The sequence below is a fragment of the Saccopteryx leptura genome, chromosome 4, assembly GCF_036850995.1.
Source record: "Saccopteryx leptura isolate mSacLep1 chromosome 4, mSacLep1_pri_phased_curated, whole genome shotgun sequence".
Taxonomy (NCBI): Eukaryota; Metazoa; Chordata; class Mammalia; order Chiroptera; family Emballonuridae; genus Saccopteryx; species Saccopteryx leptura.
The window spans coordinates 33,850,570-33,867,309 of NC_089506.1; the positions used below are offsets into that span (position 1 = coordinate 33,850,570).

At 42.4% G+C, this 16,740-nt stretch overlaps 2 protein-coding genes across 6 annotated transcripts in view; one reads left to right on the plus strand and one right to left on the minus strand.

The window, feature by feature from the left end:
* RNF170 (ring finger protein 170) overlaps positions 1-4,951 on the minus strand; it is a 30,570-nt gene extending 25,619 nt beyond the window's left edge. Inside the window, exon 1 of one of the 5 annotated variants that reach the window (XM_066380438.1) lies at positions 4,776-4,951. The gene's annotated coding sequence lies outside the window, so the exon portion shown is untranslated. The other 4 variants (XM_066380434.1, XM_066380435.1, XM_066380437.1 and 1 more) reach the window with 4 other exon arrangements.
* Positions 4,952-5,038: 87 nt separating this feature from the next.
* Positions 5,039-16,740, plus strand: part of HOOK3 (hook microtubule tethering protein 3) — a 102,509-nt gene continuing 90,807 nt past the window's right edge. The window contains exons 1-2 of the mRNA XM_066380433.1: positions 5,039-5,411; positions 11,316-11,401. Coding sequence (XP_066236530.1) covers positions 5,355-5,411; positions 11,316-11,401 — 143 coding nt within the window. The 5' untranslated portion in view covers positions 5,039-5,354. The remainder of the gene's footprint in view (positions 5,412-11,315; positions 11,402-16,740) is intronic.

Sequence of the window (16,740 nt, forward strand, 5' to 3'; positions counted from 1 at the left end):
GGCTCCACCCACTGCGCCACCACAGGTCAGGCTAGATTTTTATTTTATCAGGTTTCCTCTTTTTAAATCAGAGATGCTATGGCTGTGTCAAAAGTCCTTAGGGCAGTGAGAACTACTTGCATCTGCCCAAAGACAAGCAAAATGTTATCCACTGTGTTGAGATTCCCAGCCTGTAATTACTGAATCTAATTATTTCACAGAGTTGTGAGGATTTTCTCCTATGCAATACATTTAGGGAGTTTACTAATTTGTACTTTTTTTTTTAATAGGTTACATTTGTTTCTATGTCCTTCCAGGCGTAATTGGTGGTAATGTGACTATATTCTATTGTTCTAATTATATGTATTTATTCTAATATATATATATATATATATATATATATATATATCCATAACTACACCCTTAATATGTTATTTCATGAACATTTCCAAGAGCTCAGAGATCCAGGATATGTTAAGTATTGCATAGCTATATAATGTTATTTGCTATCATTTTATACAGACGTTCCCAATGTCGTTGAAATGAAGTTAATTTTTATTTCCACAAATTCTACAATCACTGAAGAAGGTGATTGGGCTGAGGAAAGGTAGGAGGGGAGATGGCTGATAAATTTCAGAGAAACAGAGAGATCAGTAGCATTTTCCTGTCATGTAGAAATCCTAGCTAAACCTAGGGGCTCTCACATGGAGAACTACTAATGATGACTGACCTACTTGTTGGGAGCTTCAGTAGTTCAATTCCATCAGTAGTTCTGCATATCATCAGGGTATAAAAGAGGAACTGTAGGAGCTAGTGGCTCAAAAATGAGGTATTATAATGCCCCCTCAGTTTGGAAAGAGGCCACTCTAAGATTACAGGGGATAAACAATAAAATTTTCTTTTTCTACTTGAGATGACAATATACCTCAATTTTGCAAATGAATTCCAAAGTCGATCTGAACTTCAACTGTCCAACTTTTGCTTTTCACAGTCAGTTTTTATCTTGAACAGAACAGAGCTATTGATTGTGTTCAAAATCACAGCCTCTCAACTGAAGCCCAAGCATTGCGGGGAGTTTAGCTCCAATTCTGCTACTACAACTGTGACCCCATTTATCTCATAGGACCTCTCATTTTCTGCAAAGTGTAAAAGCTGGACCTGAGGATTCCTTCGGTTCCTTCCACCACTACATTTCTCTGATCCAGAGGGGGTTTTTTGGAATAGAAACAAAAACAAAAACAAGGATCCAGAGTTTTTTAGATTAGAAAATATTCATGACTATAAATACCAAACTTTAAAGTAGCTACAAGTGGGGAGCAGGACTGGAAAAGCCGGATCTTCCCCTTCCCCAGGAAACGGTTTTATAGTCTGGGTTCTTTCCAAGCACGTATTACTTTAACAACAAAAATAAAAACAAGAGCCAGTGCCTGCTTCCTCCCGAGATGAAAGTTAGGGTTCAGTGCTCAGATTTAAAATGCCTGTCTCAGCTTCATTCTTACCTACCACCTGTTTCTGGATGCTGCCTTATAAAGATCTCAGTGAGTGCACGAACTGCAGCTTACTTCAAACTCAGAAACAAGGTTATTAAATTTATAGATAGAACATGGTACCCAATCTATTTCATAGAATCCTGTCAATTATGAAAATGTGTTACTAGTACTGTTTTGAACTATTAGAGATTTACAGAAATAAAACACTGTATATCTTGGAAACTGAGTTGATAATTGATAGAAGCAGAACTGGTTTCTAGCTTTGGCTTTGTTTTTGCTTAGCTTGCCAAGTCTTAGTGAGGAATACCTTAATATATCAAAGAAGCGTAAGCTTTGGAGTCAGACAACTGTATACTTATGTAAAATATGGGCCTCAGCTTTTATATATGTAAAACACATATTAATTTGAACCATATCAAACTGCCACTTTTTGGCAAAAAAGTTTTATGGAGTTTAGGGAATAATGAAGAAAAAAATACTTAGCATATTGCTTGACACATATAGGCTCTCAGTAAATGGAAGTTGTAATATTTTGATTACTGTTATTAACAACTGTCAAGGAATCAGCAGAACCATGATAAAACATAGCCATACCTTCCCCATAGTTGCACAGTGTAGCATCTTATACTATCTTTAATCAAAGCTTTAATTATATATTTCCTGGCAAGACAGGATAAACTTGGGAACATTGTCACGCAGGACACCACCATGTTTACTTGAATGTCATAAACAGCTATACATAAGAACTAGTCTCCAATTAACCAGAGTAAGTAGAGACAGCTAAGTTCTACTCACCTCTCTCTGCTCTTTTCCAAAGTTTTCAGGAAACACGCACGCATGCACACGCACGTGCGCACACACACGAAAATAAGGGAAAGTTAGGAAATTCCATAACTTCAAAGGATAAACTCACTGTCTTTGTACCCATGTAGGAACTCATGTAAAAGGTCATGTAGGAACGTGATGGCCACATGGCTCTGGAAACAATTACTGACGTCTAAGAAGCTTATAAAATAATTTCCTTCTTGGAGGGTAATTGGAGCCACACAATGAAACTGTCAAGAGCAGTGCAATATCATGCACACATCCATTAGGACAAGCAATCTGTCACGAAAAAGGAGGCCTAACTCAATTGTGTCAAAGCCTTGAAAACTTGAGCAGCTGGAGTTTAGGGGCTCATTATACCACAGTCCTTCAAGAAAAGGTTAGTTAGCATCTTGTTCTCCTCCACATCCAACAATGACTAGCTATAGGGGAGTCAGCTCACCTACTGACCTTGCTTGCCTAAAAAAGGTAATAGTCACTTAAAGTGAAAGAATTCTACAGAAACAACTTATTATTGAATGTAGGAAATCTGGTTTAACAAGGAATCACAAAACACTGAAGGAAACAAAGGCAGGTGAGACACATATTTATCATTTCTAAAGGTTTCTTGCCCTGGCTGGGTAGCTCAGTTGGTTAGAGCATCGTCCACATATGCTAAGGTTGTGGGTTTGGTCCAAGTCAGGGCACATACCAGAATCAAACAATGGACCCATAAATAAGTGGAACAACAAATCAGTGTTTCTCTTTGTCTTTCTCTTTCCTTTCCTCTCTCTTTAAAATCAATTTTTTTAAAAAAAGGTTTCTCTACCCTTAGTGTAGAAAAAGAATGTTTAAAAGCAAGACCATTGAGGAGACTTCAAGTAATATTTTTTTTTAATCAAGTGAGAGGCAGGGAGGCAAAGGGACAGACTCGCGCATGCACTCGCATGGCAACCCCTATCTGGGGTCCCTGCTCTGTTGTTTGGCAACTGAACTATTTTAGCTTCTGAGGCAGGCCATGGAGCCATCCTCAGCGCCCAGGGCTAATATGCTCATTCGAGCCACGGCAGTGGGAGTGGAAGAGAGAGAGAGAGAGAAGGAGAAAGGGGTGGGGTGCAGAAGTAGATGGGCGCTTCTCCTGTGTGCCCTGACCAGGAATCAAACCTGGGACTTCCACATGCAGGCCTACGCTCTACGACTGAGCCAACCCACCAGGGCCCAAGTAAGATTTTTTTACATTCACAAAACAAAAAATCGTCATATGAACTGTTAACTGGTACTCTATATCATTTTTAAAAAGTCAGTATCATCCTGATGGTTCTGAATGCTCACTGACAAAACTTACTTTTACTACGGAAAGAAAGGGCTCCAGGAACTGCAAACCAGAGTAAAATATGTGTCCTGGGAAATTAAATTTACTGCACCTCCAATAAGAGTTTGGCGTTATTTTGTAAAGTTACGCATACCCTAAGACTCAACAATTCTCCTAGGACTCTAAAGAATGCGTTCTAAAAAACTTACATAGTTGCACAAGTATGTACGTTTAAGAATGCCTATAGCATTGTTCTTACTATCCCCAAACTAGAATAACTAAATGCCCATCAACAGTAAAACGGATAAAGTTATATTCATACAATGTAATACTAGACAACAATAAGAATTACCTACAGATATACGCAGATTCACCATTAGGTCAAAGCCACAGAGTAACACAATATGATCCCACTCAGAAAAGTCCCAAAACAGGCAAGTAAAACTATACTGTTTAGGCATGCGTACCTAGGTGGAAAAGCTATAAGGAAAAGCAAGGTAAGTCAGTCTAGGGAGGAAATTGAGCTCAGCTGGGAATGCAAGGTGTGGGTGAACTCCTGTGGAACCAGCAATGTTGTTTTTACGTGGGTGTTTTATTAATCTTTAAATATGTATGTTGTATGCAATTTCCCTCATGTCATATAGCATAAAAATTTATCGGTAATCCTGCAGAGACTCACACCTAAGGTGAGAGCTTGCGGACCATCCACCCAGGTATTAAGGAAGAACGTCAACGCTTCGCAGCAAGACACTGGAAGAAAACAGGCCCTTGCAACTGTCGGTCCTCAAAGATCGGCGAACTGGGGCACACCCTATCACTACTTTAAGTCACTCAAGTTTTCAGGGGGTCGAGGATCCACGAAACCCAAGAAGGCTGGCAGGCTCTCCTCGCCGGCTGTCAAGCCCACCTAGAGTACTGAGACGCCCGCCACTTCGGCCCTTCCACCGTCTCCGGGGTATTCTGGGTGCGACCCGGCGACCCCGGCGCTTCGCCTAGGTATCCCGAAGGAAAGCGGGGTCCCGGGGCCCGAGGAAGCGACTCCCTAGCTCCGAAAAGCCTCGGGAGCGCCGAGGCGACCCCCAGCAGTGCCGCCCACGCCCGACCCTGCAAGCAGCTCCGCAGGCGGGGATTCGGGAGGGCGTGGGCGGTCGCGGCGCTGAGGCCGGTAGGGGTGGGGAGGGGGCGCGTACCTCTCCACCGCAGAGGATACCTCGCCAACTCCCGGTGACTGAGGGTACAGATTATTTCCGGGGACTGCCCCCGCCTCCCCTCCCGGGCAACCACTAGCTGTCTCCTTTCCACTTTGGAGCGCGGGCACAGGCGCACGCGCATTGCCGCGCTTCCGTGAGGACGCGCGCGAAGGAGCCGCTGTCGCCGCTAGGGCCCGGCACGCGCGCGCCGAGACACGCAGGGGCCGGCGTCGGGGCGCGCGCGCGGCGGCGGCGGGGAGGCGGGGCCGGCCGGAGCGCGACTGCGTGTAGTGGCCGGTAGGCCGTGGCTCGGCCTGGGCTGGGGGCGGGGACGCGGAGCTGCGGGTGTGGCCGGGGGCGCGCGCAGCGGACGCGCGTCCTGAGTGAAAGGAAGGAGGGGCACCGGGGCTGACGGTGCGGGAGCTGCTGCCAGCGCCGGACCAGAGTCGCCGGCCCGGCCCGAGGACAAGGTGGGCCAGAGGCCAGATCCGCTCCCCGAACCCTCCGACGCGGCACCAGCCCGAGCGGCAGCGGCTTCTGGCGAGGTGGGGAGGCGCTGCCAAGCCCCAGCAGGGGAAGATGTTCAACGTGGAGTCTGCGGAGCGGGTGGAGCTGTGCGAGAGCCTTCTCACTTGGGTACGTGCCGACCGGCGAGTCGGAGGAAGACCCCCTCCGTCAGGCTGCCTTTCCGGGATCCCCCCCATGCTTGTCGCGGGGGGCGAGCGCCCAGGACAGCGGTGCCGTCACATCCGGGGCCTGGGGCGGGCGGAGCCCGCGGACGCCGGTGCGGGCCGCGACTACCCCCGCTGCCGGGCGGGGGTCGGCGGGGAGCCGCGGGGCGCGGGAGGTTCGGCTCAGGGTCCGAGGTGTTGGCCTGGGTGGAGGCTAATGAGGAGGTGCAGGCGACATTGTAATTACAGTTGTTTGCAGCTGATGAGGCGCTGGCGCTTCTTTCTTTCGGCTCCCAGGGACACAAGCGTTGCTTCTCCCTGCCTCCCAGGCAGCCGATAGAGGCACTCGGGACCCCTGGTTACGACGCTCCTCGCCTTTGTTGTAATGTTCTTCGTGGATGGAGCGCAGCCCCTTGAGGGCTGAGTCGGCCCACTGGAGAAGGAGAAGTACTTTTAAGGGAGGGTAGGAAAAATGCAAAAAGGCACCTAGAAACACTAAAATGCGAGATGCACTTGAGCGATTAGAAAGCAAGCGGTGTGGAGGTACTTAATAAAGGTTGTGAAGATGAAAAATTTGGGAGGTGTTTGGGATCAGTAATGGAACCCGACATTTTGGGGGCAACGTTGTTTGATTCCAATGTTAAATTACTGAACCCTTATTAAAATCCTCACGTTTTAAAATAAGTATGTGTGTTCGATTCTGGTGCCAGCATTCGCGCCTTTAGCAGCCTCGTCAAGAACAGGACATAAAACCCATGCTTGTGCGTTTCCCGAACTGTGGTGTCAGTTCCTGTTACGTGCATGTATGTAGAAGTCTTCAGAGCCACGGGATAAACCTAGTGGTTCTTTCGGGAGCATTTGTTTTATTCATTGCTAAAAATGTTAAGTATCGTTTCTAGAATAAAACACTAGTACATTTATGGGGATGACTACTTAATTTGTCTTAGTGTTAAAGGTAAAACAAATGTCAAATCTTTTAGCGGTGCCTTGGGTTACAAGTTCAGATGATCCCTGGCGGGTGTAGATGTCACTCGCCTATGTCGAGGTACTTTGGTGGAAAGGTTAGAGAAGCATTATTACCTTAGGGTGGTTTTACCAAATATAATGAAAATACTCTGAGGTTTTCATAATTTGGCTTGTATCATGAATCAAATTATGTTTTCTGAAACAGTACATCCAATGGCAGAGCTTGATAATATATATTAACTTTTATATTAGCCAATTGTTGTGATTTCAGATGGTTTACAATAATAGCATACAGCTTACAACTGTAATGGGTTCCAGCTTGAGGCGGGGAGATGGATTTTAGAGGAGAGAAAAACTGATAAGCTGCACAATGTGGCCAAGGTTTGACTAAGCAGAGGAGAGATAAAGGAAAGAATTACCACATTCTTTGACACTGTGGAGGGAATAGGTTTGGCAGAGGTTGCAAACAGAAGATTAAGGATCTTGAAATGTGCGGTTTTGAGTCTGTACAAAGTGGAGCCTCTCTCCATGCTAGGGAAAGGGGCAGGAGGGCAAAGATGAAGAAACTAATTGAGTGGGAAGTAGGGCTACATTATTTAAAGTCTAGAAAGAGGAGTCATAAAATACACAGAGGTGTGTTTCAAAGCCCTCTGTCAAAAAGACAGTAGTGCAGTTATTTGAGTGAGAAATGCTAATAAATATAATTTAGGAAGAATCCTAGAGGGAAATTTGAAGGGATACTAACAGAAACACAGAATGTGAGAGGATCTATTTAGAATCTGGTAAAACGGGGGTCCGGAACCTATGGCTCGCGAGCCAGATGTGGCTGTTTTGATGGCTGCATCTGGCTCACAGACAAAATCTTTAATAAAAAAAAAAATAATGGCCCTGGCCGGTTGGCTCAGCGGTAGAGCGTCGGCCTAGCATGCGGAGGACCCGGGTTCGATTCCCGGCCAGGGCACACAGGAGAAGCGCTCATTTGCTTCTCCACCCCTCCGCCGCACTTTCCTCTCTGTCTCTCTCTTCCCCTCCCGCAGCCAAGGCTCCATTGGAGCAAAGATGGCCCGGGCGCTGGGGATGGCTCTGTGGCCTCTGCCTCAGGCGCTAGAGTGGCTCTGGTTGCAACATGGCGACGCCCAGGATGGGCAGAGCATCGCCCCCTGGTGGGCAGAGCATCGCCCCTGGTGGGCGTGCCGGGTGGATCCCGGTCGGGCACATGCGGGAGTCTGACTGTCTCTCCCTGTTTCCAGCTTCAGAAAAATGGAAAAAAAGAAAAAAAAAAAGAAAAAAAAATAACGTTAAAAATAAAAAACATTCTCATGTATTACAATTCATTCATTTCCTACTGCTCATGTTCATGGTTGCAGGTGGCTGGAGCCAATCACAGCTGTTCTCCAGGACAAAACAAAATTTTTATTGGATAATGTGTAATGTACATGGTCCTTGTATGGCTCTCATGGAATTACATTTTAAAATATGTGGTGTTCATGGCTCTCTCAGCCAAAAAGGTTCCCGACCCCTGTGGTAAAATGTCCAAACAGGTAATCCAAGTTATCAGTTGTAGAGGGAGGACAAGGAATATGACATTGTAGAAAAGGCTTTTTGAAATGCCACTGGAAGGCTCATCAGGCAAAAAAGTTCTGGAGAAGATAAGATTAGAGATTACCAGGGACAAAACTGGAGAGCAGAGTTCACACAAAGATGTACAATTCTAAAATTTGGAAACATAAAAACATTGAACATTGAAATGTTTCAAACCAAAGGAGTTTAAATGCTAGGTTTGTTCTCTTTTGGTTGTCATTATAAAAAGCAGAATGTTTATGTGGGAAATGTTTGAGGTAGCTGAAAATATACATTTAGTCTCATAGCTCCCCTGGTGTCTGGAAGTCAGGTTAATGCTGAACACAATTCTAAAATTAAATGGAAGGGGAAATATATAATACACTCCAAAGAAAAGACTCCCATTTAGAATAATTTGCTTTATTTTACACAAACTTACAGCCAAGTTGGTCGTGTGGTTTCTTTGCACACAGCAAGTTAGAGAGTAACTGGAACATTTGGCAAAATACAGACAGCCAGCTGTCAGTAACATAGAAGGTGCACGAACTCCAAGTTCAGCCTGGGTGACTCGATCTTTGAGCTGACAGCTTTAGATACTTCAAGATTCAAGAGCCTCTGTGTTCAGTTATGAAGATCATAGTTATAATCCTGAATCTCAAAAGTTTATTTTAACTATATACCATTTAGTTTGAGGTAAGAGGTATATAATATAATTTAGATATTCTTCCACTAGTAAGGGTAAAGCACTTGAAGGGATGAGTTAGTGTGCAGAATTCATTTCTGTGAAACATCTCATTGCCCTAAATGCCAGATATATTGATTGCTGTTGTATCAGAGAGCATACTAGCCCAAGAACCAAATGTTTCAAATTTTTGTTGAAAGAGATATGCTTATGAAAATCAAAGTATCACCCCACCAATGGGAAACATCTTAAGCTTAAATTCCAAATCAAAGTTTATGCTTCAAGCAAGTTCAGCAGGATGTGCTTGAAAATTTCCACTCTACCTCCTTCCCCACCCTCTGAGTCAAAAATGGATTCTTACCTGTTAGAAAACTCGCCCTGCCTATTACATCTGTTAAGCTTAATTTCTTGAACAGTACGTGAAAAAATTGCTCTTTCCTATTCATCACATATGCTCAGTACATTTCTTCTGGGAAGCCAGTAACATTAACATGTCCTTACAGTTTTCCTATTACTTACTTAGCAGCCTATAAAATGTACACTAGTGTGTAAAATTAAGAGAGGGTATAATTTTTTATGATGATATCTTCCCCATTCCATTCTCTGTGCTCTGCCTAAATTCATTCTCCAACAATGTTTTTTTCTTTATTGAACAAATAAATCAGATATACAAAAGTTAAAGCATCTGTTTTTTTTAAGTTTTAATATATTTTTTAATCGAGGGTCAATATAACGTGATAGTTAAGAATATAGGTTCAGAAATTAGACCACTTGAGTTCAAATTTTGATTTTTGTTTCATACTAACTTTGGACAAGGGATAACACCTCTGTGTTTCAAGTGCATTCAGCTTAGAACTAAGAAGTGGCACTTAAGCTTTAGCATTGTTAACTTCATCAGAGGACTTGTTAAAACACTGATAGTAAGGGTAAGCCCCATGTCCAGAGTTTGTAATTCAGAAGGTCTGGGCTAGGGCCTGATATTCTGCATTTCTAACAAGTTTCCAGGTGATGCTATTGTTAGTGGCCTGGATATACCACACTTTGAGAACCTCTGCTCTACAGTTGTACCAACTAAAAATGTCTCATAGGGAGTAAAATTGCCCCTGGTTAATAATCACTGCTTTAGAAATACTAATTCCAGGTGATTTCATGCTTTACTCTGCTCCTGCTTTTGTCAGGGGAGGGTGATAGGAGGTTGGGTGGTGTTAAAACAGCTTCTTGAAGTCAAAAGAGAGGTTATGACCCTTCAGGTAGAATATTATACCTCAATGCAGTAGGTGCAATTATCCTTAAATGTTATTGTGCTGCCTTCCTGAAATATATAGTAGATACGTAAGCTAATCGATCAAGGTCACTGCAAGGTGAGCAACAGCAAGAATTCATTTAATGAAGATACTGATTGTCAACAGAATCAGTGTGATCTTTATACAGGGGTGGGCAAAAGTAGGTTTGCAGTTCATATGAGAAATAATAACTAATTAATAAGTAGTAAAGCATAAAGTTTTGTGTATTCACAGCTATAACCCTACTTTTGCCCAGCCCGGTACAGTGCAGATCTCATAGCCCCACTCTCCTGCTTATGCCCTGTTGCTTTTAGGATAAAGTCCTAACATGGCTAATGAGGTTTTTTGCACAATAATGTTTCCTCTTTAACTCTATCTTTTACCATTTTACTCTTTTCCCTGTTTTATCTCTTCTTTCGTTTTCTAACCCCCACCCAGTCCAGCTGCTTTTCATTCCCGGATTGTATCCTTCTCATTTCTAATCTTTGTGCTTGCTGTTTACATTTCCAGTGATACTCTTTCATTTTACTAACCAATAAACTGACAGCAGGGCCTGTATCTGTCTGTCCTCGGTGATTTATTTCCTTTTGAGTCCTGGTTGCACTTCTGGGTGTAATCATTGCTGGCTCAGCTATATTATCTTACTCATGGAAATGATTTCTACTGTTTTTTGGCCGCATCAAGATGATCAGTACAAAGTTAGTTCTAATTCAGAATACATGGAAAATCAAAGTGAATTAAATGTTTAACCTAACTGTAGTGTGACTTATACATTTGTATAGATATTTTTGGCTGTGAGTAAAATAAATCTTAAGAGATTTATCTCACATAACAGGAGACTGCAGGGTTTTTTAATTCTAGTGGCTCAGTTTTGGCCTTCAGGACTTAGTTTTTCTGTAACTCTCCTCTGCATTCCACTGCATTGGCCTCATCCTAAGAGAGACTCCCTTAATAGTCATAAAATGACTGTTAGTGGCAGTTGAGGCAATATATTTATTCACATCAAGAGGAGATAAGCTCTTCTTTCCCAGAAGTTCAAGTAAGCATTCCCTTGCATCTCTTTGGTCCAGATTGTCTTTGCCTTGTGCATCCCTGTGTGAGTCATTGGTAGAGGGAATAGAGATACCATAACTATCTTAGATTGATCATCTGTGAGTAGAATGGATGTTGGGAAGTCACCTAGTGTCCTCCACAATTTCTTTTTTGCCAAAAGGAAAAACAATTACAGTAATAACCTGCAGGAAATTTCCCATAAGGGAAAATATTTCCAACTCTTCTGCCTTCTAAAATTTATTACAACTCGCAAGATGTGAGACTCACAAAAAGAAGCCTAAGCAATCTTCTATATAGTTAACCATGAAATATTTTTTCACTTCAGATCCAGACGTTTAATGTGGATGCACCATGCCAGACTGTGGAAGATTTAACGAATGGGGTTGTGATGGCCCAGGTTCTTCAGAAAATGTAAGAGGACATTCCTTTATCTATTTATGTGTGCTAATACATGGATATTCGATTCGATTAAAGAAGATGGACAAAAATAAAGTGCTTACATGGGACGTGTGTTGCACATAAAATAAGAACTGTAAGCAGTAGTGATAATTTTGATGGCATGTACTTATTTAGGTACAGATTAATTGGCTGTAAGTTTAATTAGGGCTCTAAAAATTATAATACTCCAACAGTTTTAGCAGAATTATTTGTTCTTATGTTTTTCAGTATAAGCTTGGTAGAAGTTTTCTTTAAAAAAAGTTTTTTTAATGATTGAATTTAGAGTGAGAGGAGGGGGAAGAGAGAGAGAGAGAAACATTGATTTGTTGTTCCATTTCCTTATGCATGCCTTGGTTGATTCTTGTATGTTCCCTGACTGGAGATCAAACCCGCAACCTTAACATATTGGGACAGTGCTAACCAACTGAGCTACGTGGCCAGGGCAGAAGTTTCATGTCAGTAACCAGATTTTGCCATTGTAGAAAAATCTAGGAGGCTTACTCCTAGTAATAATACAGTGAGGTCTTCTTGACCACCCATGTGAAATAAGCAACAACCACCCCCCTATGCTCTGTATCCCTTTTAACTGTTTGTACTCTTTGCAGTTTGTTAACACCATCTGATAAACTATATATTTGCTTGTTTATTTATTTGCTGCCTTCCCCCCCCACACACACACACAAGCTCCCCTGAGAGTCAGGGTGTTTATTTTGCCTAGTGTTGTGTCCTAGCATCTAGGGCAATGCCTAGTGTTTGTTGAACCATATGAAAATGACCGTTTTTGTAAATAAAAAATGGTCAAATATCAGCAATTTCTTATGGTCAGTCTGCATCATAGGTGCTCATTTTTACTGAATGACTGTGGAAATTAAATATTTATTTGGGATATTTAAGACATACCCGATTCTTTCCTTCTATGTACTTTGAAAACGTAATAGTTACATGGCTCTCATCTTTTGACCTGGGAATTTTTCAACTAAAGGATCGCCTGTGAATTGAAGAATTCATTAGGTTTGATGCAACTGGGGGATACTTTTGTCTTCTGAAGCCCTGAGTGCTTGTCAGCTTGATATGAAGAGATTTGCATATGACTAGCTAGGATTTCTTGCAGTTCTTTTGAGAATAGTTTCATTATTAAATGAATATATGCTGTTGCTCACCTTACAGTGCGCTGTAAACAGTTGTCCCTCCAGAAAGCAGCTCAAATACCTGCATTTTAGAGACTGTGTGCCTTTAGCCCTGGGGACTCATGCTTGAGAACCCGAGCTTGCCATTGCTTTCTTCTGTAACTTACATGGCACTTCTTTCCAGGCATACAGGCTCAGAGACTGTTTGATGGAGCTCAAGAAGGCTCATTTGAAACCTGACCAGAGTGATCTTGTGATTTTCATGGTCACCTCTGACTGGTGCCTAGTAACTTTAGCCTTTGAGTGGTCCATAGCAGTGTTTTCAACCGCCAGTTCATGGACTGGTTCATGAGAAATTTTGGGCCGGTCCACAAAAGAATTAACTACCCGGATGTTGTGTGAAGATTATAGACCCAGTGATGTTAGTCAAATTTGCTTATGCTCAGGGCGAGTCTGCCTTAGCAGTCCCCAAAATAATTCTCCTGTTTTCACTGATCCCCAGGTATAAAAAGGTTGGAAACCACTGGTCTAGAGTTTTACTAAAGTTCTTAATAAAAATTATGTGTCGCATGTGGACAGAACTAAGTGAGCTTTCTAGGTATATGTCAATAAGTGAACTTTTTGTTTTGGTAGGAAATGCCAATTTGGGGCTAAGATTTCTCTCACTTGCAGAAACCAGAAGAAAAACTGTATTGATCTACCAAATTAGGTCATAAGAAACCATTATGGCCTGACCAGGTGGTGGCACAGTGGATAGAGCATCAGACTGGGATGCTGAGGACCCAGGTTCGAGACCCCGAGGTTGCCAGCTTGAGCGCGGGCTCATCTGGTTTGAGCAAAAGCTCACCAGCTTGGACCCAAAGTCGCTGGCTCAAGCAAGGGGTTACTCGGTCTGCTGAAGGCCCATGGTCAAGGCACATATGAGAAAGCAATCAATGAACAACTATGTGTCGCAATGCGCAACGAAAAATTAATGATTGATGCTTCTCATCTCTCTGTTCCTGTCTGTCTGTCCCTGTCTATCCCTCTCTCTGACTCTCTCTCTGTCTCTGTAAAAAAATAAAATTAAAAAAAAAAAAAAGACAGCTTCAGAAAAAAAATACAAAAAAAAAAAAAAGAAACGATTATGTTCTACAAAATGCTTATTTTAATTTACCAAAGTCTTGTGGGCGTATTTCTCATCAATACTTATATTTTCAACTTTTTTCTAAGTGCCTTCTCTTTTCCCTTTTGTTGAGATACAACATCATACTTAAAAAGTGATGAATTTTGATACGAAGCGAAATAAGTAAATCAGAAAAAACCAGGAACTGCATTATTCCATACGTAGGTGGGACATAAAATTGAAACTAAGAGACATTGATAAGAGTGCGGTGGTTACGGAGGGGAGGGGGGAAAGGGAGAGGGAAAGGGGGAGGGGGAGGGGGCACAAAGAAAACTAGATAGAAGGTGACAGAGGACAATCTGACTTTGGGTGATGGGTATGCAACATAATTGAACGACAAGATAACCTGGACTCGTTATCTTTGAATATATGTATCCTGATTTATTGATGTCGCCCCATTAAAAAAATAAAATTAATTTTAAAAAAAGTGATGAATTTGTATTTGTGTATATATGTGTATGTTGTATGTATGCATCCATATTATCACCATTCAGATTGAAATATATAACATTTTGAGCCCCAAGATTCACTTCATATCCCTCCCTAATCTATACCCCTGGCCCCAAAGATGATTCTGACTTCTACATCATTAGTTTTTCTTGTTGTTGACTATCTTATACTGTAATTTGAATCAAACAGCGTATACTTTTTTGTGTCTGACTTCTTTTACTCAATATAATGTCTAGATTCATTCATATTTGTGCATATCTTCTATTTTAAATAATTATATAATATATTCAACTTCACCAGAAGTTCAGTTCCTCTTTTGCCAGTTTGATATTTATTGAATGGCTACTTTGTGTCAAACACTAGTGATAAAAAGATAAGCCGGCCCTGGCCGGTTGGCTCAGTGGTAGAGCGTCGGCCTGGCGTGCAGAAGTCCCGGGTTTGATTCCCAGCCAGGGCACACAGGAGAAGCGCCCATCTGCTTCTCCACCCCTCCCCCTCTCTTTCCTCTCTGTCTCTCTCTTCCCCTCCCGCAGCTGAGGCTCCATTGGAGCAAAAGATGGCCCGGGCACTGGGGATGGCTCCTTGGCCTCTGCCCCAGGCGCTAGAGTGGCTCTGGTCGTGACAGAGCGACACCCCAGATGGGCAGAGCATCGCCCCCTGGTGGGCGTGCCGGGTGGATCCTGGTTGGGCGCATGCGGGAGTCTGTCTGACTGCCTCCCTGTTTCAAGCTTCAGAAAAATACAAAAAAAAAACCAACAAAAAACAAAACAAAACAAAAAAGATAAGCCATGACCTAGACCCACTGGATTAATTGCCTTCAAAGGGTTTATAACCTGGGGAAAAACAGATTTTAAATAACCATGAAAACAAAATTGCTACTAAAACAGGTTCTGCAGAGCAGAAGTATATAGTGTTATGAAACTTTTTTGTAAGAGGCATATTTAACTTAGTCAAGGAAGTCCTGAACATTTTACCTGAGTAAATAAAGGTAAACCTGGGAGATGCCTGGTAACAGATTTCTTAGCAGAGGGAAGAGCATATGCAGAAGCCTTAGAGGCTAATGGGATATGGTGAACACTACCATAGAAAGAAAGAAGGTTTGAGTGGCAAAAGCAGAGAGGGGGAGCGTAGTACCAAATGAGAATCGAGAGGTAGATAGAGCTAGATCATGTAGGACTTTGTGTCTTTATTTCAAGGGGGCTATGAGAAGCAGTTGAAGGGTTGGTTTGTTTTGGTGGGGGGATCAGGTTTTAACATGGTCAGATTTATATTTTGGAAATATTCTGGGCCTCGGCTCTTTAAGCTCAGTTGGTTAGAGTGTCTTTCCCAAATGACAACGTTGTGGGTTCGATCTCAGGACAGGGCATACATGGGAAGCAACCAATGAATGCACAACTGAGTGGAACAACAAATGAATGCTTCCCTTTTTCCTCCCCTCCCTTTTCCTTCCTCTCTCTGTTCCTCAAAAAGAAAAAGAAAAAGAATTTAAAATCAATAAAATATTAATCCCTGGCCGGATAGCTCTGTTGGTTGGAACGTCATCCCAAAGCACAGAGGTTGCTGGTTCGATCCTAGTCAGGACACATCCTCTATGTGCCTGTCTTTCTGTCTCTCTCTTAAAAAAATATTCTGGCTGCAGAAATAAAATGAATTGGAAAAGACCATAATGATGAGGATCGATCAATTGGAAAAAAATTTCTAATAACTCAAGGGAAATGATGGTACTTTGGAGTAGGAGGTGGTGAAGAGGGTGGGGTTAAGTAGATGAACTCAAATGGTATATAAAATCAAATTTTGCCTGACCTGCGGTGGCACAGTGGGTAGAAGTGTCGACCTGGAACACTGAGGTTGCTGGTTCGAAACCCTGGGCTTCCCTGGTCAATGCACATATGGAAGTTGATGCTTTCTGCTCCTCCCTCCCTTCTCTGTCTGTCTGTCTCTCTCTCTCTCTCTGTCTCCTCTTTCTAAAATGAATAAATAAAATCTTTTAAAAAATCAAATTTTAATGATTGATATGGGGTAGTTTGTAAAAGGTTGGTATCAAAATTGATACCAACTTAAGCAGATACGCAGAAGAGGGTGCAAACCACTGGTGTGGGGACACTAAAGGAGGCCTGCTATGGAGAAGTGCTGCGTGTATCATGAGTTAGTTTGGGGACATTGAATTTGAGTGGTGTTGAGACATTAAGAGAAAATGTCAAATTAGCAGTTGACCATAGAGATCTCGAGTTCAGAAGAGGAGTCCAGAACTAATCAGTTTGGGTATTTTTTTCATTGAAGCTGTGAGTGTGGATCAGATCACTCAAGGAAGAATATAGGGTGAGAAGAAAAAATGTGTAGCCCGAGCCTTGATGAACTTTGACATTTAATTGTTGGTAAAAACATGAACTCACAGGACCGGAGAGGTATGAGGAAAGCCAGTAGAGTATGTGTGCCAAGAAGAGAGCTGCATTGCAAATAGCAAATCTTTTCATTTTGACCGACTCGAGAAGTGAAAAACTATATATTTTTGTAGTTTTAGTAGAAACTTTATCAAATAAGAATGGCTCTAGCCTGACCAGGTGGTGGCA